This window comes from Delphinapterus leucas, chromosome 7, assembly GCF_059928025.1.
Source record: "Delphinapterus leucas isolate spDelLeu-1000000601 "Yukka" chromosome 7, BTC_Dleu_Yukka2, whole genome shotgun sequence".
In the NCBI taxonomy this organism is placed as follows: Eukaryota; Metazoa; Chordata; class Mammalia; order Artiodactyla; family Monodontidae; genus Delphinapterus; species Delphinapterus leucas.
Window position 1 is genome coordinate 45,661,052 of NC_143135.1, and position 27,328 is coordinate 45,688,379.

At 40.2% G+C, this 27,328-nt stretch overlaps 1 protein-coding gene across 1 annotated transcript in view; it reads right to left on the reverse strand.

Annotated features, from left to right (window-relative positions):
* Window positions 1-27,328, reverse strand: part of SWAP70 (switching B cell complex subunit SWAP70) — a 78,597-nt gene that overhangs the window by 36,930 nt on the left and 14,339 nt on the right. The window contains exons 2-3 of the mRNA XM_022555669.2: window positions 17,070-17,210; window positions 500-673 (exon numbers count right to left, since the gene is read on the reverse strand). Of these exons, the coding sequence (XP_022411377.1) occupies window positions 500-673; window positions 17,070-17,210 (315 nt within the window). The remainder of the gene's footprint in view (window positions 1-499; window positions 674-17,069; window positions 17,211-27,328) is intronic.

Below are 27,328 nucleotides of genomic sequence, written 5' to 3' on the forward strand. Positions count from 1 at the left end.
TTGGAAGCTCAGGGAAAATAACCCAGAACAAAACAAGCAAATGTCCTTTTTCATTTACTTTAGAAAGTATGGTCTTAAAAAAGTCTCCATCCTTGGCTTTGAAACAAGAATAGTTATTTCCTCACATAAATCAGCCTTGGGAACAACATTCTGGATCCTATGTGTTTCCCTAGCATCACTCAGCCATTTCTTATGGTTTTGCCAATATGTAAGTAGACAGAAAATTATGTTGTGACTTGTACTGAATAAAGACTCTTTGAACATGAGGATGGATTTGTCTATAATTATGGCAGTTTAGAGAGAAAGAGTCCCACCCTGTGTGCAAATCTCCATGGTTACTGCATAACCCTAAATCACTAACTTTTGGACTTTTTTGGATCTAAGCTTTTTTGCCTCTGATCCAAAAACACTAGTACAGGATCTCCTTCCATATCTACTTCCAAGTTAGATCTATTAAATGCTAAGATGGCCCTGTAAAACTTCCCAGAGCCACACTTACCTCTTCTGGTACAATAATTAGTGGGTACTTGTCCTCAGATAAAAAGTTGAAAATAACCCATACTTTAAATGCATCGTCTTCTGTAATGAGCAGGAGACTCTTTGCAAGGTTTTTTTTGACACAGAGGGTCCAACACATCCTATTGAATTCAATCTTGTCAAAGTTGTCTTGGACCTAAAAAGGAACGAGGAAAAATTCCAATGAGCCAGTCCAAAATCAGCATGTAAACCAAGTAAAACAGAAAGACAAAGCCTACTACAGGCTTCTATTTTAATCAATCCAATTAACCAATAACCATTTCCTAAGTAGTTGCTTAGGTACCACACTTTCAAAGACTCGATTAAGAATGTTATATTGAGGGCTTCCCTAGTGGCGCAGTGGTTGAGAGGCCACCTGCCGATGCAGGGGACGCGGATTCGTGCCCTGGTCCGGGAAGATCCCACATGCAGCGGAACGGCTGGGCCCGTGAGCCATGGCCACTGAGCCTGCACATCTGGAGCCTGTGCTCTGCAACGGGAAAGGCCACAACAGTGAGAGGCCCGCGTACCGCAAAAAAAAAAAAGGAATGTTATATTGAGGGACTTCCCTCGTGGTCCAGTGGGTAACACTCTGTGCTCCCAATGCAGGGGGCCCGGGTTCGATCCCTGGTCAGGAAACTAGATCCCACACGCAGGCCGCAACTAAACATGCCACAACGAAGATCCCACAGGCCACAACTAAGTCCCGGCACAGCCAAAATAAATAAATATTAAGAAAAAAAAAAGAATGTTATATTGAGCCTGACACTGAAGCAACATCTGCCCATATCACTCAGTCGGCACATAAAATACTGGCTTGTCAAATCGTTTTTTGTTCATGTATAAACATTATCTTCTAAACAGATTACCAATCCTGATACAGAGAAGTTGAGAATGTCAATTACTCAATATGAGCTACATGCAGATATCTCATCTTTACCTATATGGTCAAAGAAGATACTTTCTCTTGGGAAAAACTGTTGAACTGAAACTCTAAAAAGCCAGCTCTGCCACTCAGTCATTCAGTTATGCATTCAACATTCTCTCAGTGTCTACTGTAAGCCAAATACTATGCTGCAAATTAAGGATATAAAGGTGAAGAACTTGGCCGCTGCTCTTAGAATAGTCACAGTTTATTAGGAAAAACAGACATGCAAATAGACAAATTTTAACATAACACAGAGTATAATTCAATAGTTTTTCACTCAGTCAACAGATAAAATTTAGATAGTAATTATTATCTGCCGGGGACAATGCAAAGATACTGAATATACTACTAGCCCATGTCTCCAAGGGATGTCAAGGCAATTACAATATAGTGTGATAAGTATTATATAGAGGTAAGCAGAGGATTCTGTGGGAACACTGAGGAGCTAACCCAATCTTAAGAATTGGGGGAAGATTTGCAGAAAAAGTGACATAACAGAGCTGAGTCCTAAAGGACCGCCAAGAGTCAAAACAATTTGAGAATGAGGTAAAGAGTGTTCCAGGTAGAACAGAATGTGAGAAAGCCCAGAGGCAGAAACAACCATGGTTAGTTTGGAAGAACTGCAGGAAGGTTAATGTGAATGGGGCACTTGGTACTAGAGGGCGGTATGAGTCAAGGCTCTTCATAAATGCAAATAAGAGAAATGATCTTGAGTTCCTTTAAACAGATAAGGAATTTATTGGAAAAGCAATGGGTAACCTCAAAGATCCAACACAAGGGCTGAAAAACCTAGACTCTGAAACTAAGCCGTTACCAATCTAGGCTAGGCAGTCATAACTGCAATTGAAACTACTCATGGTACCAGCGGGTGGAGACATGACTGCCAATATAACATGAGGCCATCACTGTTGCCACTGACCCAGTCCTTGATCCTCCGTGTCCCTCAATGCAGATTCAAAGTGCCCACCTCAATGCAGATTCAAAGTCCCACCAGGTCACATTCCTAAGCCCTAGCTGCCAGGGAGCTGGGAAAATGAGGATCCAAACTTTTCAATATCTGAGATGTGAGATAGGTCCTGTCCTCCACCAAGACACTGTGGAATTTCCCAGACATAAGAAAAGAGTTGATACTGGTCAGATGAAAAAATGACAAATGTCCATTGCATGGGGCACAGTGAAAGACTAGGCTAGAGAGGTAGGTGAAGACCAGATCATGAAGAGCCTTATAATTCACAGTAAGGAGTTAGGATTTATCTGTACTGAAAGAGAGGGAGGGGGCAACATATACAACCTGCATTTTAAAAGCCATATTGGGGACAATATGGAAAATGTACGGGAGGAGGCAGAGCGGGTGACAGGACAACATGAACAAAGCATTTCTTTCTAGAGAAAGATGAATGAAGTGCTGTGTGTAATGTAAGGAAGAAGTCACTAGTTGGCTGCAGGAGGAAGTTTCTCTCATTCTCTGGCTAGAATTTGTCATTAGTAAACCAGTTCCCCACGAGTAAGAATATATATCCTTTGTGCTCTGCCTTGAGCACCCTGTCTCAGTCTGACACCATTTCCCATGCCCCCATGGTACACAAATGACCCCATGAAGGGAATAATAACTGCTGCTTCTCTTTTTTCTTCTCTTCTCTTTTCATTTCTTTTTTTTTCTTTAACACCATTTATTGAGGACTTAGCATATGCTTGGCATTTTATATGCAGTTTCTTATTTAAACTTTGTATTGGCCCCATAGGGTTAAACACTCTCCCAATTTTACAGATCAGGAAATAGAGGTTCAGAAAAGTTGAGTACCAAGTTTACATGGCTAGTAAATATCAAAACCAGGGTTTAAAATCAAAGCTCAAATTCTGTCTCTTCCCTATGCCAAACTGCTCGTAGAATTCAGTAGATGGAGGACATCTATCTATGTGATGGAAGACATCTCTACAGGACTAGTTTGAAAGACCACTACTATCAACTCTATCCACCCACACCCCCAAAAAGCACTAAGTGGAAGATATGCCACCAGGGAAAATGACATGTGCATGAAAGCATACAGTCTTGCCCTGAGGAACAAGAAGTGATTCTATGTGTATCATGAGGTGAATTATTGAGTTCCTGAGGGGGAGTGGCTAGATTTATGGCTAGAAAAGCAAACACAGACAAAAATCACAAAGAGCTTTATAGTCTTAAGAGATAGCCTGTAGGAAACTCCCAAGTTTAGAGCAAAGAACGAGCAGGTCACCTGCAGCCCACATTAGTACTTTGCAGAAAAGACGGTATTTGAGGCAGACCTTGAAGTATATTGAAGAGTACAAGGAAAAGTACTCCAAAGGATAGGAAAGGAAATGCCATAAGCAAAGGCATGGCAGGAGCAGCACACCAACCATGTTTGGGGATGGCCACAGCATGAAGAGGACACAAGGGAGAAAGAAAGACAGGTGTTCAATTATGTGAATCTTCAACCTGCAGTTCTGGGAAGACATTTAGATGGAGGTGTCCAAAGACAATCGAGGAAGGAACTGTACCCTAACAGAAGAGGCAGATTTGTGAATCAACTGCATGTCGACAATGACTGAAGCCACAATGGTCAGTGAGATCACTGAGAGAAAACATAAAGTGAGAAAATAGATGGAATCAAAAACAGAACCTCAAGAGACTCGCACATTTACAAGCGGGAGGAGGAAGAGGAATTATGATGACTAGAAGAACAGTCAAAGTGGTAGGAGAACCACAAAGACATGAAAACTGAGTGAGGAAAGAGTAAGAGGAAGGTTTGATCAACCCAGGAGTCTCCCCTTATCCACAAGGGATAAATTCCAGGACCCCAGTAGATGCCTGAAACCACAGGTAGTACTGAACCCTATATACACGTGTTTTTTCCTATACATATAAATCTATGATAAAGTTTAATTTATAAATTAGGTACAATAAGAGATTGACAACAATAATTAATAATAGAACAATTACAAACAATATATTGTAATAAAAGTTATGTGAATGTGGTCTCTCTCCCTCTCAAAATATCTTACTGTAAAAAAAATTTTTTTTAATAAATTTATTTATTTATTTTTGGCTGTGTTGGTTCTTCATTGCTGCGCGCAGGCTTTCTCTAGTTGCAGCAAGCAGGGGCTACTCTTCATTGCGGTGCTCGGGCTTCTCATTGTGGTGGCTTCTCTTGTTGTGGAGCATGGACTCTAAGCACGTGGGCTTCAGTAGTTGTGGCACGTGGGCTCAGTAGTTGTGGCACAAGGGCTTAGTTGCTCCACAGCACGTGGGAGCTTCCCGGACCAGGGATTGAACCCATGTCCCCTGCACTGGCAGGCGGATTCTTAACCACTGTACCAACAGGGAAGTCTCTTACTGTACAAATTTAATGCCTTTTCCATCTTTAAGCACTTATCATTTACTTGGCCATAACTTTTGCAGTTTGAGGTGCAACAAGAAAACTAGCAGAATTTCTTTTTCCTTCCTCACAATTTCACGGATAGAAGATTCGGTCTTACCACAGATATTAGCAAACTCAGCATACAGGGTTTTTTTTTCCTTATTAAGTATAGAAGTTTCACCTTTTCACTTAAAGGAAGCACTTTAAAGCTTCTCTTTGGCTATCTGAATTGCCAGCATCACCACTCTTGTGCTTTGGGGCCATTTTTAAGTAAAATAAGAGTTACTTGGGAATTCCCTGGCAGTCCAGTGGTTAGGACTTGGCACTTTCACTGCTGTGGCCCCGATTCAATCCCTGGTTGGGGAACTAAAATCCTGCAAGGCTCGCAGCGCAACCAAAAAAAAAAAGAGTTACTTGAACACAAGGACTGCAATACCCCAACAGTTGATCTTATAACTCAGATAGCTATTAAGTGACTAATGGGTGAGATACACTGGACAAAGGGACAATTCATGTCCTGGTGTCCTAGGCAGGACAGGGCAGAAAGGCACAAAGTTTCATCACGATACTCAGGACAGCGTACAATTTAAAATTTATGAATTCTTTATTTCTGGAATTTTCTATTTAATATTGTCAGACCACTCTTGACAGGTAACTGAAACCATGGAAAGAGAAACTATGGATAAGAAGGGGCTACTGCAGTGCCAAATGCTACAGAGAAATTAAGGAGGAGTCGTTTAAGAAAAGACTACTGGTTTTGCAATTCAGTGGTCACTAGTTAGTTACCTTCAAGATAGCCGAGAAGTCTGGATATAAGTCAGACTGCAATGGGATCAGAAACCAAGCAGATTCTCCATAAATTAGTTTTCCCAGGAAATAAATAGTGGCTTTTCGGTGCAAGTTCTCTGTGTCTTATTTAATTTTAATAAATTGTCTGTTTGGCTTATTACTTCTCTATATTCTAATCTACTATTCTTTAGTTTAATCATGATCAAAGGTAGAAGTATATCAAACGATGGCATTTACACCTTTAAGAAAGAAAACATCAGATCATATATGAAAAGTCCACAACTAACATCAAACTCAAAGATGAAAAACTGAAAGCTTTTCTCTTCTCTTAGAGAAGAGATGAGGAACAAGACAAGGATGCCCACTCTGACCACTTCTATTCAACACAGTTCAGAAAGACTCAGCCAGAGAGATTAGGCAAGAAAAAGAAATAAAAGGCATCCAAATTGGAAAGAAAAAAGCAAAATTATCTCTGTTTGCAGATAAAATGCTTTTTCTTTTTTTCTTTTCTTTTTTTTTTGCGGTACGCGGGCCTCTCACTGTTGTGGCCTCTCCCGTTGCGGAGCACAGGCTCCGGACGCGCAGGCTCAGTGGCCATGGCTCACAGGCCCAGCCGTTCCGCGGCATGCGGGATCTTCCCAGACCAGGGCACGAACCCGCGTCCCCTGCATCGGCAGGCGGACTCTCAACCACTGCGCCACCAGGGAAGCCCCAAATGCTTTTTCTTATGTAGAAAACTCTCGAGATTCCACCCAACAACTGGTTTATTAAAACTAATAAACCAATTCAGCAAACTTCCAGGATACAAAATCAACCCTCAAAAATCAGTTGTGTTTCTATACACTAACAATGACAATCAGAAAAGAAAATTAAGAAAACAATCCCATTTGCAATAGCATCAAAATGAATAAAATACTCAGGAATAAACTTAACCAAGGAGGCAAAAGACTTGTACATTGAAAACTACAAAACATTACTCAAAGAAATTAAAGACGACACAAATAAATAGAAAAACACTCTATGCTCATGGACTGGAAGACTTAATATTATTAAAATGTCTATACTATCCAAGGCAATTTACAGATTCAACACAATCCCTGTCAAAATCTCAAAGGCATTTTTTTTTTTTTTTTGCAGAAACAAAAAACATCATCCTAAAATTCATATGGAATCTCAAAGGTCCATGATAGTCAAAACAATCTTGAGATGGGACTTCCCTGGCAGTCCAGCAGTTAAGACTCCATGCTTCCAATGCAGGGGGTGTGGGATCGATCCCTGGTTGGGGAACTATGATTCCATATGCCCTGCGGCACAGCCAAAAAATTTAAAAAACAAAAAACATGGGCTTCCCTGGTGGCGCAGTGGTTGAGAGTCCGCCTGCCGATGCAGGGGACACGGGTTCGTGCCCCGGTCCGGGAAGATCCCACATGCCACGGAGCGTCTAGGCCTGTGAGCCATGGCCGCTGAGCCTGCGCATCCGGAGCCTGTGCTTCGCAACGGGAGAGGCCACAACAGTAAGAGGCCCACGTACCGCAAAAAAAAAAATCTTGAGAAGAACAAAGTTGGAGGCCTTACACTTCTTGATTTCAAAACCTATTACAAAGCTAACAGGTAATCAAAACAGTATGGTACTGGGGAATTCCCTGGCGGTCCAGTGGTTAGGACTCCACGCTTCCACTGCAGAAGGCATGGGTTTGATCCCTGGTCGGGGAACTAAGATCCCACAAGCCATGCGGCACAGCCAAAAAAAACAAAACAAAAAACAGTATGGTACTGGCATAAAAACAGACATAGAGACCAATAGAACAGAATAGAGAGCCCAGAAATAAACCCTAATGTATACCGTCAAGTGAGCTTTAAGAAGGGTGCCAAGACCACACAATGAGGAAAGGACCATCTCTTCAACAAGTGGTATTGGTAAAACTGAATATCCACATGCAATAGAATGAAGATGGGCCCTTATCTTACACCATGTTCAGAAATTAAGTCCAAAACAGAGTAAAGATCTAAATGTAAGACCTAAAAGGATAAAACTCCAAAAAGAAAATATAGGGGAAAAGCTTCATGACATTGGAATGGGCAATGATTTCTTGGGTATGATTCTAAAAGCACAGGCAACAAAAGCAAAACAGACAAAACTACATCAAACTTAAAAACTCCTGCACACAAAGGAAACAATCAACAGTGTGGGACATGGGTGAACCAGTCCTTGCCATCCCAGAACTTACACTCCAGGGGGGTAATAAGATATCAAACTATACAGCAATAACACAACCACTTATGTGGTGAAAACTGTGGCAAAAAGGAAAAGCACAAAACGTTGCAAGCATACATTACAGGAAAGCTGGTTAGGTCTAGAATGGGTGGGGTGCTACCTGGAGAAACCTCCCTGAGGAAGTGACAATCAAGACAAGACCTCCACATTATGGGTGGAGGAAACTTTACAGCAGAGGAAGCAGCATGTCTGAAGACTCTGTGGCAGGAAGGGTCTTAGTAATCTGAGGAAGGTCAAGGTGGCTGGACTGAAGTGAACAAGAAGGGAGGAGAGAGGAAGAAGAGGAGGCTAGAGAGGTTGCAGAGGCCAAATTGAACGTGGCCCTGTGTGCCATGATAAAGATGTTGGACTTACCTTAAAACAATAGCAAGGCATTGAAAGGTATGGATTCAATATTCAATATTACCTCAATGAAAATAAATCCATAAATTGAAATGGTCTCTAGGTCTGTTCTAACTACAAAAGGTCTAGAAATCTATGATTCCATACTCCATTTCATCTACAATTACAAACTGTGCTCCAAAATTCCAGTTTGTATCACACATATTAAATCAATAGTCTCACATTTAATAATAATGGCTGCTAGTGGTTTCAAGGTGTCCAAATGGAGGATAATTTCCCAGAAAGAAAGTGTAGAGTCCTTCTTATTTTTAACATATAATTACTTCACACCAAAATTCATACATATGAAGAATAAGGTATGACCTCAATTCTGACTCAAAGCACTAAAGGTATTTACAAAACTAAACTCACATGTTCTCTAAACTAGAAATTTCATACAAACCAGCTCAAGACTAAAGTGGCTGTGGAACAGAGACAGTTCTCAGAAGACAGGGAAACTGGCCAATTGGACGCTTTAGAAATTGATTGTAGAAATTTTTTTTCTCAGAAAGCATTCATACTCTTTGATCAGTGATTCTACTTCAAATAATCTATCCTAACAAGTGAATCCGAGTCAGATAAAGATTTATCTAGGATAGTCACTATTATTTATAAGAGTGGGGAAAAAAAAGTCCACCAAAAAGGGAATGGGTATAAAGTCACAGTACAAAACTATTATACAGTCACTGAATACCACTTAGTACCTGGGTGACCTTGGGCAAGCAATTTAACCCAGCGTCCGTCTCATCTTTAAAATGGTGGTAATGATGGTACTTAACCTACAGAGTTGACATAAAGACTTAATTAGAAACCTGTTTAAAACATTTAGTACCTGATACACAATAGACTCTAAATAAATGTTAGCATATGTATACTCAACGTCTTTTTAAAAAAATTTAATGATATGGGACAATATTAATGTTAAGTGTTCAATATGATCCCAACTTGAAAAATAATATATAAAAACATATTTTAAAAAACAAAAACTTGGGAATTCCCTGGCAGTCCAGTGGTTAGGACTCTGTGCTCTCACTGCCAAGGGCCTGGGTTCAATCCCTGGTTGGGGGACCAAGATCCCACAAGCCATGCAGCGCAGCCAAAAGAATAAATAAAATAAAAACTCAAAGCACACATACAAAATGTTAACAGTAACTGCCTATATATGTTAAAGTTATGGGTGATACATATTTTCTTAATAAGTTCCTTTTTTTTTCTTAATTTCAACAATATCCTGTTATTGCCTTTACAATTAAAAAAAACTTTAAAAACAGTATTTTACATTAATTATCATGGAGATGCAAATCAAAACACAGTAAGATTCATACCCACTGGAATGCCTATAATAAAAAAAAAAATGTTGGGCTTTCCTGGTGGCACAGTGGTTGAGAGTCCGCCTGCCAATGCAGGGGACACGGGTTCGTGCCCCGGTTTGGGAGGATCCCACATGCCACGGAGTGGCTGGGCCCGTGAGCCATGGCCGCTGAGCCTGCGCGTCCGGAGCCTGTGCTCTGCAACGGGAGAGGCCGCAGCGGTGAGAGGCCCACGTACAGGAAAAAAAAAAAAAAAAAAATGTTGGTGAGGATATTAAGAAATTGGACCCCTCAGCCATTGCTGGAAGAAAAGTAAAATGCCCAGCTGCTTTGGAAAACAGCTTGGCAGTTTCTCAAAAGGTTAAACACAGAGTTGCCACATGACCCAGCAATTCCATTCCTAGGTATATACCAGAAAACTGAAAATATACATCCCCACAAAAACTTGAACATGCATGCTAACAGCGGTAAATTCATAATAACCAAAAAGCGGGAAAAACTCAAATGTCCATCACCCAATGTGCAAACAAAATATGGTATATCCATAATGAAATATTATTCAGCCATAAAAAGAAATGAAGTACTGTTATGTACTACAACATGGATGAATTTTGAAAACATGATGCTAAGTGAAAGAAGACATACACAAAAGACCACATATTATGATTCCAGTCATATTGTATGAGCTCAGAATAGGTAAATCCATAGAGGTAGAAAGTAGATTAGTGGTTGCCTAGGGCTGTGAGAGGAGAGTAAGGGTTAATGGGTACAGTTTTTTTGAGGGAGGGTAATGAAATCTTCTAAAACTGATTTTAGTGATGGTTGCACAAAAATGTGACTATACTAAAAACCACCAAATTGTACCCTTTAAATAGTTAAACTGTATGGTACATGAATGACATCTCAGTAAAGCTGCTATTTTTGAAAACAATATTTCTTTAAACTACATCACTCTTAGATTTATATTGCTGGCCAAAGTATTCAATGACATAAAGTCACCCATATTCTCAGCAGGGAACCTCTTTAACCACTCCGAAGTTTTTAGTCCTGTGTAACTTTACAAATCTGATCAAAATGTAGAGTCCAACTTGACCACTGTACCAAATTAATACTATATAACTTTCAAGCAACAATGAAAGAAAAAAATAACATAGGCTATAGGACAATAAGAAAGAACTGTACAAAAGCATGGTTTGGGGAACTTAAGAGCAGTACCCCTTCCTATTAAATGATACTTGTTAGGCATACATTTGACAACATTTTGAATGCGAAGGCATATTCATTCCACTAAAAGAAATTTGAAAACTCATTTTATAGAACTATAACTAACACAGGAAGAGCAAGCATCCGGTAAGAAAGCAAAAATGTCCAGCCTAGGAAAACAAAAAGCAGAGACTGCTAGACTCTAGAAAAGGGACATTATATTGAACAAAAATTTTTCTTTGTGTGTTTTTCTTTTGTGTGTGTGTGTGTGTGTATGTTTCCCAAAAAAACAAACAAAAAAAAGGATTATGTTAGAAAGCAGCAAATTCCCCAATTAGGACTTGGCTTATTGCCAATGGATTACTGGTTTTTAATCATCAAATAGCCCAGACCAACCTTTATTGTGTAGAATCAGGGAAAATAACTGACCATGATTTGGACCAAAAATTAAATCTCATGAAAGGCTTAGTTTGCCTCATAAACATGCTGAGGCAGAACTAGTTTTTTATGTAGTCTACTAGGGCTCAATAGTAAAAAGTTAACAATATAACACTTTCTTCAATTACTCACTATCAGATAAGCCAGGCGCAGGGGTTTTTTTGCCCAAAAAAAAGAGGGGTGGGGGGAAGCTCACAAAAAATTCTTCCTAGATGTTCACAGAATCCTATTCTTTTATGTATGTATGTATGTATGTATGTATGTATGTATGGCTGCGTCAGGTCTTCATTGCTCTGTGCAGGCTTTCTCTAGTTGTGGCGAGCGGGGGCTACTGTTTGTTGTGGTGTGCGGGCTTCTCATTGTGGTGGCTTCTCTTGCTGCGGAGCATGGGTTCTAAGCGCGCAGGCTCAGTAGTTGTGGCTCGCGGGCTCTAGAGCGCAGGCTCAGTAGCTGTGGCGCACAGGCTTAGCTGCTCCGCGGCATGTGGGATCTTCCCGGACCAGGGCTCAAACCCGTGTCCCCTGCATTGGCAGGTGGATTCTTAACCACTGGGCCACCCAGGAAGTCCCCAGAATCCTATTCTTCTAATCCTATTTCTTGTAAAGAAGAAATTTAACAAATAAGCAAAGAAAAAGTTAACAATCAGCGGAGGCAAAATATTTGCTACAAGAACACACATGTTAATCATCTGAAGCCTCAGGAAAGCTGAAAATAAATTCTATCAAAATGTGAAGAAGAACAGGAATTATTCTCTCTGAAGAAGCAAATATAGAAACCAAATAGAAAAATTACTTTTTGCAAAGCAAGTTTCATTATAATTTATCTCTTGGTCTCAACCCCTTCTGAGTAATTCTCTTAGGCAAAGGCAGAAAACCTCTCAAATAACCTTGGGGGGAAATGACCAAAATGAACACTGAGGAACACCAGATACTAATTAAGAAGAAAAAAATCACCTTAAAACACTTGAGAAAGAACCTAAGAGAACTAGAAGGAGGCTGAGATAGTCTGAGATGATCAGAATGGCTTTTAAACCATTCTACCCCTGCCCTTACATAACCAGTAACTGGAAAACATTAATTCTGGAAGGAAGTAATTAATCCCTCAATAGTACATATAGTTAAAAGGACACTGGTCTAGAAGTGAAATGGCTTAGGTTCAAAATCTATCTACCCCTTTTTAGCTAGGCAACCTTATGCACTCTATTTCCTCCCGAGTTAAATGGGGATAAGAATTCCAGTTGTGCATCATCACAGGATTACCATGAGGATCAAATGAGACTTTACACACACACACACACACACACACACACACACACACACATATATATAGGAAAGCACATCTTGCAAATGTTTAGTCATTTCATATTTTCATTGCATAACTGATGACAATCTCTAAGTTTTTATGTTAACATTCTTCAGTCACTATTGGCATTTTTTTCAACCAAGTTTCAAAACAAGGCATTAATCTTTGCTCAATTTAAACCCACACCACAGAAACCTTGCCTGCTTTATTTGGATTGAAGGCCAGGCAAAATTCCACTCCAGGTGGCTAAGCAATAATAAACAAGGGCTCACTGTTTCGTCACATCCTCACTTGCTCTGTGAATAAAGTTTTTCTCCAAATTTTGTGGCTAATTTTGGACTTTTTAAATACTGCTGTATTTTCTCCCCCAGTTACAAAACTTTTAAATACCTAAATACTAAAACAAAGAACATTTTAAAACTTTAAAATTCAAGATGTTTAAAGAGAGTTACATCAAGGAGAACAAAATGTGATATCAGGGTACAGCACTTCAGATATTCAACCATGTTCCTCTATCTACTAGTCCAGCCCACACAAATTCTAGCACTGAAAAACAAAGCAATTTCCAGATTTCTGAGAATCCCCCAGTATGTTTCATTTATATATATGTGTATATATATATATATTTTTTAATATATATAAATTTATTTATTTTATTTTATTTATTTTTGGCTGCGTTGGGTCTTCGTTGCTGCGCGCAGGCTTTCTCTAGTTGTGGTGAGCGGGGGCCACTCTTCATTGCGGTGCGCAGGCTTCTCGTTGTGGTGGCTTCTCTTGCTGTGGAGCACGGGATCTAGGTGCGCGGTCTTCTGTAGTTGTGGCTCCTGGGCTCTAGAGCGCAGGCTCAGTAGTTGTGGTGCACGGGCTTAGTTGATCCATGGCATGTGGGATCTTCCCGGACCAGGGCTCAAACCCGTGTCCCCTGCATTGGCAGGCAGATTCTTAACCACTGTGCCAGCAGGGAAGTCCCTGTTCTATATATTTTAATAACAGACATAATTCTGCTTATTGTCTTTAGTTTTTAAGATTAAACACATGCACACAGCAGGTCATCAAACATTTGCTGAATATAAGACATATTTACTATGTGAACTTGGTTTGATTTTGTTTAAATAAATTGAAATTTTTGAAAAGTAAAAATATGATGAGGTTATAGTATCTGTTTAAAACACATTTTTGTATTTTAAAAGTAGGGAAGACAATAAGTCTTTATTTTTTATTTATTTAAAGTCCATGATGCCAGAGTGCTAACACATACTTTAGGGGAAAAAATTAGGGAACTAGCCGTTGTTTGTCCTAGACGCACAGAGACAGGGAGTCCTTTGGGTTTGATGGTCCATTGCAGACTGACTGTCTTGTTTCTAGTTCATAGGGCCTAAACTTGATTAAAATAGATATTGGGAGAATAAAAGAGGGATATACCTAATTTTAACCCCTTCTGTGGGATCTGGGCATGTACCATATCCTAACCACTTGTCTTAGGGGTTGTTAATGGAGTGTAAATGTTCTCACCACTATAGTTGTATTCAAAACCTCTTGCCTTTTATTTAAATTAGTGCAGAAATATCAAACGGTAAACTCAAGGATTCTGAAGCTGTTGTAACTAATCATGGTTAAGAGAATTTCTTTAAGATACAGAAAAACAAATACTATATGTTCTCAGTTATAATGCAGACTATTTAAAACAATGAACTCAAAGAAATAAGAGAGTAGAATGGTGGTTGTCAGGAGCTGGGGGGTAGGGGAAATGGCGAGATGCTGGTCAAAGGGTACAAACTTTCAGCTTTAAGATGAATAAGATCTGGGATCTAGTGCACAGCATTGTGACAACAATTAACAATACAGGACTATATACCTGAATGTTGTTAAGAGAGTAGATCTTAAAAGCTATAACCACAAGGAAAAAAAAAAGGTAACTATGGGAGGCAATGATAACACAATTAACCTTACCATGGTAATCATTTCGCAATATATATGTGTATCAAATCATCACATTGGGGGACTTCCCTAGTGGTGCAGTGGTTAAGACTCCACCTGCCAATGCAGGGGACATGGGTTTGAGCCCTGGTCCAGGAAGATCCCACATGCCACGGAGCAACTAAGTCCATGCACCAAAACTACCGAGCCTGCGCTCTAGAGCCCGAGAGCCACAACTACTGAAGCCCGCACACTTAGAACCCGTGCTCCGCAACAAGAGAAGCCACCGCCAAGAGAAGCCCATGCACCACAACAAAGACTCAACACAGACAAAAATAAATAAAATTTTTTAAAAAGTTAGATTAAAAAAAATCATCACGTTGTACACCTTCAATTTACATATATTAGGTATCAATAATATCTCAATAAAGCTGGGGGAATTTTTTCTAAATAAAAAGAATTTCTTCACCAAAAAAGACATTTTTACTTATAATACAACTATAAACACAAATCAGCTACCTGATTAATAAAGAGAAAGACAGCCCAAAAAAGCTTTAGAAAATAGTACAGCATCATACTGTGAAGTTTTGAAACCTCACACATCAGTTTCTGTATAATTTGTTTGAATCTTTTTTATCATGATATAATTCACATTCCATAAAATTCACCCTTAAAGTGTGCATTTTAGTAGTTTTTAGTATATTCACAAGGTTTTGCAACCATCATCACTATGTAACTCTAGAACATTTTCATCACCCCAAAAAGAAATCCCAAACCCATCAGTAGTCACTCACCATTCCCACTTCCCCTCAGCCTCTGGCAACCACTAATCTATTCTATATCTCTATGTGTTTGCCTATTTTGGACATTTCACATAAATTGGACCACACAATATGTGGCTTTTGTGAGTCTGATCAAGTCTTTCATTTCATTATGGTGTGGTTTCTCCCTCTGCAGTTGTTTCTAATTAAAGCATGACCAAGTATATGTATAAAACATACACACACAAATAAAGAGCAAAAAATTGTATTATGAGGGTGATATGGAATAATAGATATAGGTACAAAGAATACTACCTAGATGAATACACTGCAATTTGGACAATCTTTGCTGCAAAATTTCTAAAACATATAATGTGATTTTTAAAGAGAATGCTGACCAACATTTTGGCATTCTCCATACCGGTAACTTAAATTATTATTGTAAATTTTAATTACTGTACTTTGCTTTAATAAAAAAGACACTTAACTATAAAAAGAATTTATAAATATAAGTAGCTATAAAAATCCCAAAAAAGTCAACAGAAAAATATATGTCAATAGTTATGGTATTTAGGTGATTGGAAAACAGGCTTTTTAATGTGTTTTATTTTTAATTTAAAAGTATTATCACTGTCACTTTTTGAAAGACATTTTTGACATATATCCAAAAATTTCAAGCTTGGTGTTATAAATAAGCAAAAGCAGTAATTCCCAACCCTTCATGTGCATATATGATTACTTTCATACCTAAACTAAATGTACATGATATGGAAAGATGACACTAATATATTGTTCAGTTAAAAAAGTAAGTTGAACTATATGTAGCATAATCCTATTGGTATAGAAACAAAACACCATGTATTGCATGTGTGTATTTGCATGTCTATAAAAAGGTCAGCAAAGATATTCATCAAACAGTTAAAAGTGGTTACTCCTACAGAGTCAGACTAAAAAGGGTAAAGAGGTTTTACTTTTTATTTCCTATATTTGTATTAATTGACTATTTAATAACAAAGCTACTTTTTGTAATTTTTTAATCACTAATGTTTTTAATTAAATGTGCCATCAATTTAGATTATTTTCTTTAAAAAAAATAACATTAAAGTCAAAACTTTACTGTGTCCATTTTTAATTATCCAAACCAAGGGAGAAACCAAACCCAGCAGAAAATACCAATATGGCTTCCAAACGCATAATCTTTTTTTTTTTGCAGTATGCGGGCCTCTCACTGTTGTGGCCTCTCCCCTTGCGGAGCACAGGCTCCGGACGTGCAGGCTCAGCAGCCATGGCTCACGGGCCCAGCCGCTCCGTGGCATGTGGGATCTTCCTGGACTGGGGCACGAACCCCTGTCCCCTGCATCAGCAGGCGGACTCTCAACCACTGTGCCACCAGGGGAGCCCGCATAATCATTTTTTACAGCATCTTTACTCATAACATATCCCAGAGGAAGCATCCAAGTGGCACCCGAAAAAGTCTAGGATGAAAGTTTTGCTGTATGATATCTATAAAGATAATTAACATCACATTTTACCCCATCATATCCATGCTTTAACAATCATTGCCAGTACATGTGGAACGAGAATTTAAAAAGAAAAAACAGCTCCCTAAGAGAAGACAGGTACAGATTAATACAGAATACTTAATTTCCAAAAAGAGCCAAGTCATAAAAATATCGAACGAAGTTTTAGAAGACACAGGAGAAGAGAGAGAAATAGGAGTACTGTCAGTCTCATTCTTTCTTTCCTTTCTGATTTATCTCGTGATGCTTCACACCTAAACTCCTTAGTGAACTCACCAACAAGGGGCTATAGGGCCCACTTGAAATGTGTGATCTGAACAATGCTGTAAGAAGGAAGAGATTAGAGTCATACCTTTTCCAGAATGAACTTGTTTAAATATGGCATGTAGCCCTGATTGGAGACAGGCCCCTCATCATCATCCCGGAAGTGCTCTTCAAGGGCAACAGGGTCATGTGGAACCTTCAGCACTGTGCACAGGTTATGGGAAAGGACCTAAGGGAGAAAAAGGGTAGTTTAGAGGCATCCACTAACCAGCACACGGCACCTTCACTGTCCGAACACAACTGGCTGCTCCCTGTCCTGGGGAGAGAAAGATGAAGAATAAATTGCCGGCTGCCAGCTCCCCACCTGTTACCCATAGTGTCTCATTGCCTCCCCAGCTCTGGTCCACTTCACACAAGTCTCTCTTACATGCCCTACAATGAGCCAGGCTCCATGCAAGATCTGTGGCTACCAGACTCCTTGTAGTCTTTTATTAATTGGCCCACATTAGAAAGAAAAAGGGGGGAAAGAGCGAGAGAATGTGTTTAAAATTAAACTTCTAAGTAGAGCAGTCCATCAAGTAGAGCTGTAAGAGAAAGAACCTGGCTCTGAACAGCTGCAGCTGGGGGTTCTGGACACGGTGGCTGACCTGGGCCCAGCCACAACCTCTCTGGGCTTCAGTTCTCTCCTTTGTTCAATATAAAGGGCCAAGTTAATACACAAATATACCAGATATTAATTAGTAATCTCTAAGCATCCAAACATCTCTAAAATTCTGTGATGCTAGGCTAAGTTTTCAGGATGAGTATAAAAGAGTATAAATATAAAAAGAGAAAGAAATCAAGGGCCCGATTTAGAAATACATGAAAAATCAATAGCAAAAAAATCTCAGGAGTCACCAAAATGCTTGAAAATATTCTGTCAAAAATCTGCATCCTGGGGCTTCCCTGGTGGCGCAGTGGTTGAGAGTCCGCCCGCCGATGCAGGGGACATGGGTTCATGACCCAGTCCGGGAGGATCCCACATGCCGCAGAGCGGCTAGGCCCGTGAGCCATGGCCGCTGAGCCTGCGCGTCCGGAGCCTGTGCTCCGCAACGGGAGAGGCCACAACAGTGAGAGGCCCGCGTACCGCAAAAAAAAAAAATCTGCATCCTGGTCTTGCAATAATCGAAGTGCACACTTTAGCATTCAGGTAGCTGAGTTAGCAGTCTGGGCTCTTTCAGTACTACTCTTTTTTCTTATTAAATGAAAATCTAAATATAAAACTTAAATCCCTTCCATTCCATTTGTGCATTCTAAACAGGTCAAATTACAGAGCTAAGGCCATGCTGCCTCTAACACAGCATCTTATTAGATGTTAAATCCCAGGTTAAAATCTTCCCTATTTGTCTCAGCCCTATCCATTTAATCGCTTAAGGAGCCAAATTCATCTCAATGAATACTTTCAATTCCATAAAGCAAGTTACTTTTTTCTGCACACACATATTTCATTAGAATTTTTTAAGATTAAAAAAATTAACCTATAAAAAAAATTTGCATATCTTCTTTCTACATTTGTTTTGTTTCTCAAAGCTCCATTTATGTGGAGATCCTTTTCTACATGGTCTACTGGTTTTAAGGAAGTAAGTAAAGTAAAGGAAGTAAACTCACAAATGGTTATAAATGAAGTAATGAAGACTTCTATCAGCCCCTACAAAGCAGGCTGTTTTTCTCAAGTAAAACTTCTATTTGCCAGTAGTAAAGCACACGAATAGGGCATGGTGGAGCTTTTACTGAATCTTGCATCACAGTCAGCAAAATCCTAAATAGACATTTCCTTTCTCTATTTACCTAGTAAAACCTACAGAGTAATTATCTACCTCCAAAAAGGTTTTGTGAGGATCAACTTCAGGAATGCAAGGAGCTTAAAAACTGCAACATACCATGGAAATATAGAGAAATAAAGAGCATACTCCTCATATAAGGCTCAATGGTCATTCAAATTTTTTAATTATTTGGGACTTTACTCAAGTTAAAATTCCCAACCACAGGTTAACCTATGGTACGTTCATAGAACGTTAAGAACAGTGAGGAACTCACTGAGTAGTGATACGTAAAGATCTACAAGATAACTTAAGTGAAAAAAGCAATGTACCTAAGACTACATATAGTGGGTTATCTTTTGTGTAAAAGTAAAAGGAAGAAAAAATAAGATACTCTAGAAGGATATATAAGAAACGAGTAACCATGGGGAGAAAACTAGTATGACTGCAGACCAGGAGCAAAAGAAGATTTCTTACTGTATCTCCCTTTTCATTAAGTTTAGGAAAAAATTTTCCCTATTCAAAAAACATAAAAACTATTTTAAAAATTAAACACACACACACGTATATATACACACATACACACGCACATACACACACACACACACACATACACACACATGCGCGCCCTTTTCTTAATGGCCAGCTTAAGCCCATACAGCTAAATCTACTTATCTTCGAACTCTACACTTTTTCTTCTACACTAACTTACTCCCTAGAGATTAGGTATAAAAGGAAGACATATTCCACAGCAATGTACCATGACTAATGGATGAATAAGATGTAAGGGCAATAAATGAGCTCAGAAAGAATAGTGTGTGCTACAATGACTTCACAGACTAAGTGAAATGTAACCTAGGCCTTAAAATAAAAAGAGCTTTTGGATAGGAAAAGGGCAATTGTAAAGCTTTCCAATAGAGAAATAACATGAGAAAAGTAACTGATTAATGCAAAATCCTCAGGGTACAAAAAGCAGACACCACTCTCTCTCACACCCATCCCTTTCTTTGCCTTTGGGTTTCACAGATCCTCCAACTAAAGCCCTGGCAGGGGCCTTAGATACCATATTGTCATCCTTCTCATCTTATAGATGGTGAGTACTGGCTCAAAGAGATTAAATTTGTTTTTCTTGACTAGCTTACTTAGGAGAACTGAGACTAGAAGTCAGGTTTTGTAATTGCTGGTCCAACACTCTCCAGTAACAAGGAACATTATGTTTCCAGTTTTCTAAAGTCAGCAACATCTTTGCAGAGCTGCTTTAGTTCAACCAGTGATCCCACTGAAGATTTAGATTTAAACTCTAGACTTCAGCCTTGGACAATTAAATACAGGGATAACTAAATCCAGTGATAATTTTCTCAACCACCTTCATTTAGTTAAGCAAACTGTGAGGGAGGCAGATTATATTAAAGGACCCTGGAGGAGAAGACCTGAGTACCAGCCCTATTCATGTGGTCTGTTCCTGTACAGTGGTTTGCCATTTACCCTTTTTAAATATTAGAATATTTTGCTACTTACTCGCTTAGTCTCAGTATCCTCACTGCAAAAGGAAGAGTTGGTGACTTGTCTCTAAAAATAATGTTTTTAAAAGCTCAATCCTTAACTATCAACCCAAACTCATTTCATGAACGCAACAGAAAGAACTATAATTTAGATCAGAAATTCGGCTTTTTTCATTGTTACTAAGGCCTAGAACTGGGAAGTCTTCTTCAAACAAAATAACAAACTGAATAATAGATAACTGGAAAAGGTTTGTAACTAAAAGAAAAAAAAATGTGCCATCTTTTAAACTTTAAAAAAATTTTATCAGTAATTTTTTTAAAGCCTAGACAGTATCTCAAGTTTTTTAAGTAAAAAGTAAAATGTATTTAAAAAAACAAATTCTTGAAGGCCAGAATATAAACTAATAATAAGAAGTAAAATCTCCATAAGCTTAAACAGTAGTTTATGCTTTTTAGAGTAGACTCACATCATCCATTAGCTGGTTTTAGTCTCACCCCTGGAAAGTAGATGGTATTGCTACTTTACAGATGAAGAGGCTGAGTGAGAGATAAGGAGATGTCCCCCAGGTGACAGAGTTTTATGTGCCGTGAAACTAGGTCTAGAACCCAAACCTTATACTTTGGTGCCCTTTCCCTGCCCGGCCACATTCCCTCTCCTCCTGGAAAAAAAGAGAGCCCTGCCTATACAAAAGTGACATGAATGCTGTGGCCATGCATGCACGTTATTGTTAAGGTGCAGTGATGGACTGGTGCCCACCTGGTCAGTTCTCCAGCACCCAGCAACATGGCTGGAGCTATTCAGCGGAGCCAACTTAAATCCAGTGGTGAAGAACACATCCATCTAGAAATCTGGGACCACTCTCTCTCTGGAAGCCCTCATCTCTCAGCACCCGCCTTTGGGGGAAACTGTTCCAAGAGGTACTAGCCTCCTCTCCCCATGCGGAAGCTGGAAAACAGATGAGGACAAAAGCAATCAAGAGGAAATAGGACTACAAGTTCTTGATTTGTAAAAGGACTGCCCCTCAATCACTCTAATCAGTGTTTGCAAGTTTCTTGAGAAAGTTGAATTTATCCTACTTCAAATGCCTGCTCCTCCAAAGGCCATTCTTTCAACGCCCACATAATTGCTAAGCAACTTTGCTCTCAGGCCCCGATTTGAAGAATAAACTATTGTTACTACAATAAAAGATCCATATCCATGCCAGACCCTCATCTCTCCAGTTCCTTCATAGCTGTCTGCTAATGCCTCTGCAGGGCCTCCACAGACGAGAGATGACTAATTAACTGCTCGTGTGGTCTGTTCCTTTTCAGCGGTTTGCCATTTACCCTTTTTAAGCATTTTGCTCCAACTATCCTGAAAAGATATCAGGGATGATGAATGGCTAAACAGTATTTTAACACATGAGTGCCTAATGCTTACCCTCCTCCCTCCCAAAGATGTAGAGATTACAAAGGTTCTCTGAAATGAGCCCCCTAGTCACAGACTGTTTCCCTTTACAGGATGTGCGTAATGGGCAAAATTCAACACTGAAAAAAAGGGGGGTAGGGATCTCTATTCCGACAAGCTTATCTTAACCGACACAATTACAGAAGTATAATTCATAATGGGCAACCTTTTTTTTTAAATGTGAAAATTCCTGTCTGATTTATAAAATTTCAAGCTCAGGGCGAATTACCAGAAAACTCTTCCTAACAGAATGACCAACTTCCTACCAGAGCTATGCCCTGCCTTAAGAGCATTGTCTTAATAGAAGTCCCGCCCCTTACCACAAGGACTCATTTTCCCTTTCCCGACAATATCTTTTCATCCTGCTTGTCACTGCTTAAGGCCTGCTTGCTTTCTCTTAAATTATCTTTACCACACTCAGCCTCAGAAATCTCAGTCATCTCTGACTCAGTCCCTGAATGCAATCAATCACCATCCTAAACACTTTTACCAAATTAATCTTCAAGGGCTGCTGACCTCACATTAACACCTTGTCTGAAAGTCATCAAAAGCCTACAGAAGTAAAAACCAAAGAGGTATCTGAGCTCCGTATTTAAGTCACTTGGCAAGCCATCCCCACTTTACATTTGTAGCCTTATTTTTTCCCACCCCTCTGCACCAACTGTACAAATCTAGTCAAACAAGCTTACTCACAGCATCCCAAACAAACCCTGTATCACTCCCCTGACCCGTCCAGCCCTCTGCTCTAATCACCCCTACACCTCCATTTCCACCTAACATAACTGCCATCCCTTTCTGAAGCCTCCACCTCCCAAAATCAAGATGGCCTTCCCCACTCTGCATTTCCCAAGCACTCTGTATTTCTTATCTTACACTACCACACATGATTTTCTCTCTCCCATAAGACTGTAAATTTCTGAAAGGCCCATGTCTTACCTACCCTTGCATCCCCACAGCACTTAACGTGCTACTCAGAATGAAGAAGGCTTTCAATAAATGCTGAACAAATTCATTCTAAAAATTCTCTTTTCACAGTAAAACCATAATACTTTAACAATGAAAATGCTCTTAGGAAATAGCCTACTGCTATCTCCTTATTTCATTGATAAAAAGACTGAGGCCTGGGCTTCCCTGGTGGCGCAGTGGTTGAGAGTGCACCTGCCAATGCAGGGGACACGGGTTCGTGCCCCGGTCAGGGAAGATCCCACATGCTGCAGAGAGGCTGGGCCCGTGAGCCATAGCCATTGAACCTGCGCGTCCGGAGCCTGTGCTCCGCAACGGGAGAGGCCACAACAGTGAGAGGCCCACATACCTCAAAAAAAAAAAAGACTGAGACTTGCCTAAGTCACAAACTCATTAGTAACAAATCAGAAACAAGAACCCAGGTCTCCTAACTGCCTGTCCCACAATCATGCCCGGTACTGGAAACATTCTCTTTTGCCTAGTCACATCCTTCAAGACTGGGTTATTCTTCATAAACTCTAGGAAACCTTCACCGCCCCCTCTGTCCACTGAACTCCTATTCAGCACTTAACGTGAATTCTGTTTCACATACCAGTAATATCTCAAATACCTAACTGCAGCTCAGTAAGGGAGGAAACCCTGCCTAATGTTGTTCTTCCATATCCTTTACGGTGACTAGCAGAGGGTTAAGGGAGGACTCAGTGGGAGCATAACACTTATGGACACATTAAGGAAGGATATCTAACTCAAAACCGTCTGTTGTGATGTGTCCACAGAACGTTTACCATTGAACTACAGTATATGCCACTGGATTACATTCTACATAGACTACCTTTAATAAGTTATTTTGGATAATTCACTAACTTAGCCCTCTTCAGAAAGAAAATATTGGTAAATTTGACCACATAGAAATTCTTAATTTCCCTTTAAAAAGAGACACCATAAACAAACAAAAAAGGCTAATAGCTCCAATATTCAAATTACTCCTAGAAATTATTAAGTAAAAGGTGAACACCTAATTTTAAAAGTGGACCACAGACACGAACAGAAAATTCACAAAAGAAGCTAATGACTAATAAGTATAGGAAAAGATGCTTAACTTCGCTAGTGATCAACATAATGCAAACTAAAAGAGCTACTACTTTTTGCCTGAAAAACAACACTTGGTGTTTGAGCAGACACAGGGGAGTAAAAATTGCCAACACCCAACACTGGAGAAGGTATAGAGCAGGTTTTCTCTGTCACTGCTGACATTTTAGGCCAGATAATTCTTTGCTGGGGAGCAGGGGGAGGTGTCCTATGCATTGTAGGAAGTTTAGCAGCATCCCTGGCTGAAAACATCAAAACACCTCAAATATCTGTGAATAGTAAAGTAGTTAAACAAAGCATAACTCATCAACACGATGAAATAGCTCATAGTCATAAAGGATGATGGTGTCTGTGTCTATGTGCACTGACATGGAAACATGACCCTAACACACTAAGAAAATAGGCTACAAAAGCATATGAAATAGGATCCTATTTATATAAAAGGATATATATGTATGAGTATATGCATACACGTGTGCATGCATGTGTATACATGTAGGAAGCAAGGGAGATAGAGGGAGAGAGAGGGAGGAAGGATGGTGAGTGAAAGATGTTAGAAAATCATTGCAAAGTTAACTGTATCTGCCTTTGGTGGTAGAATTTCGGGTGCTTTTACCTTTGTCTCTATACTTTTTTTTTTTAAGATTTGTTTAATATTTATTTATTTTATTTATTTTTGGCTTCATCGGGTCTTAGCTGCGGCACATGGGATCTTCATTGAGGCATGCGGGATCTTTTGTTGTGGTGCCCAGGCTTCTCTCTAGCTGTGGCGGTGGGTTTTCTCTTCTCTAGTTGTGGCGCGCAGGCTCCAAGGCACCTGGGCTCTGTAGTTTGCGGCACGCAGTTTCTCTAGTTGAGGCACATGAGCTCAGCAGTTGTAGCACACAGGCTTATTTGCCCCATGGCATGTGGGATCATAGTTCCCTGACCAGGGATCAAACCCACGTCCCCTGCATTGTAAGGCGGATTCTTTACCACTGGACCACCAGGGAAGTCCCTGTCTCTATACTTTAAAGCAGGGGTCTCTAACCCCCAGGCCATGGACCAGTACCAGTCCGCAGCCTGTTAGAAACCAGGCTGCACAGCAGGAGGTAAGCAGCAGGGGAGCTAGCAAAGCTTCATCTGTTGCTCCCCATAGCTTCCCATCGCTCACATTACTGCCTGAACCATACCCCCTCAACGCCCCCATTCCATGGAAAAACTGTCTTCCATGAAACCGGTCCCTGGTGCCAAAAAGGTTGGGGACCTCCGCCTTAAAGTATTGTTTGAATATTCTATGTTCTACCTTTATAATCAGAAAAAGTGAAGCTTTTATATTTATGTAAAATTTTTTAATTAATTTTTAAAATTAATTTTATTAGTGCTCTCTATCTGGGGTTTCAGCTAGAGAACACCAATAAAATTTAAAAAATATGAAGAGATCATTGTAGGACTATAAAGTTGATGAAATTAACTCACTTGAGTCATTCACAAAGAACTATGCTTTGCCATGCCTCTTGAAGAAGCCACACTATGGGCAACAAAGTCTCCTGATCTGGGCAGCCTCCTTAGATTCCAGCCTCCCACTGGATCACAGCATAAACAAATGTCTTTAAGAAGATAAGTCAGGGACTTCCTGGTGGTCCAGTGGGTAAGACCCCACACTCCCAATGCAGGGGACCCGGGTTCGATCCCTGGCCAGGGAACTAGATCCCACATGCATGCCACAACTAAGGAGCCTGCCTGCCTCAACTAAGACCCAGAGCAACCAAATAAATAAATAAATATTAAAAAGAAAAAGGATCCTGCATGCCACAACAAAGACCTAGAACAGTCTAAATAAATAAACATTTTTTTAAAAGGAAGATAAATCATGTGTAAGAAGATTTAACTCCAATAAGCTTCTGTTTCTATTTCTCCCACTACTCTGTAAGCTCCTTAAAGAGAAGATCTTTATTGTATCTATCCTGCAATATCAAAACCTAATAAAGGGCTTCCCTGGTGGCGCAGTGGTTGAGAGTCCACCTGCCAATGCAGGGGACACGGGTTCGTGCCCCGGTCCGGGAGGATCCCACATGCCGCGGAGCGGCTGGGCCCATGAGCCATGGCCGCTGAGCCTGCGCGTCCGGAGCCTGTGCTCCGCAACGGGAGAGGCCACAGCAGTGAGAGGCCCGCATACCGGAAAAAAAAAAAAAAACCTAATAAAGTGCCGAGGGGAGAGTGCCTGATGTCAACAAATGTTTACTAAATGAGTCCCATTTAAGAATTTTCTTTTTTTGGTTTTTTTTTGTTGTTGTTGTTTAGTTTCATTTAGTTTGCTTCTCTATCACCTTTATTTAGATGTGGGTCTTTTTTTTTTTTTTTTGCGGTACGCGGGCCTACACACTGTTGTGGCCTCTCCCATTGCGGAGCACAGGCTCCGGACGCGCAGGCTCAGTGGCCATGCCTCACGGGCCCAGCCGCTCTGCGGCATGTGGGATCTTCCCAGACCGAGGCACGAACCGGCGTCCCCTGCATCGGCAGGCGGACTCTCAACCACTGCGCCACCAGGGAAGCCCTAGATGTGGGTCTTTTAATGTATTTCACTATACTACCAGTATATTCTTTCCAGGAAGAATTTTTGTTTAACTGGAATCTCTAATTCAGGTCATTTTTGAAGTAAAAAAACCTCCATTAGTTATTAGCACTACCAGAACTAGAAGGCATTACTCATCTGACCTGAGATCTAGTAAAGCAGTCCAGTTTCTAAAAATTCCACTAAAGAATTTTGAGGAAAGGACTCAAGAGGAATTAACAGTGTATGAGAGAGAAGTCTATAGCAGAAGACAGAGAAATTAGGTAGTTCAATTTAGTACACTCTTCTCCAAGAGGAGATCTGAAGCCACAGTGTACACCCAAGGTGATGATAAAGATCACAAATCTGAGGTTTACCTCTGCTGCCCCATCCTCTGACCACTCTGTCCCCTTGTCCCCTTCTAGTCACTATAATATGGCTTCTTTCTATCCCTATCAATGTCATGAAATTGCTTTTTCAAAAAGATTCTGTGGTAGACACAGAGCTGCACCACTCAAGAAAGGAACTGCTGCCCCGCTACAATGACTGTGGTTAGCTGAGAGCCTCTAGTTATTAGTACTTTCGGGGTCCACCTCAGCCAATGACTGAGCAAGCTGGTGACACCATTTCTCCCCAGGGTGGACATCCTCTAACAGGCCATCTTTGCTCCAGAGCTCCTGGTTTTGTTAAGTCTGTATCATGATTTGACAGCTCCTTTTCCCAATCCTGTTTCCTCTCTTTTTTCCCATAAGCGTTTCTTCCCAATAACCCTTTTGCACTCCCAACTCTGTCTCAGCATCTGTTTCCTGAAGAACCCAACCTGGGATAGATACCTTCTAAACAATTCACTCTCCCAAGTCTCTGGCACTGAGCAGTCTGGATCATCCTCTCAAGACTTTTTTTGGTCCCATGATATACTATTTTCTAAATTTCTCAAAGAACTTACTCTACCTTGGTCTACCTTTATGGGGTCACCTCCCTTACCCTTCATTCTCCCAATCTGGACATTTCCCA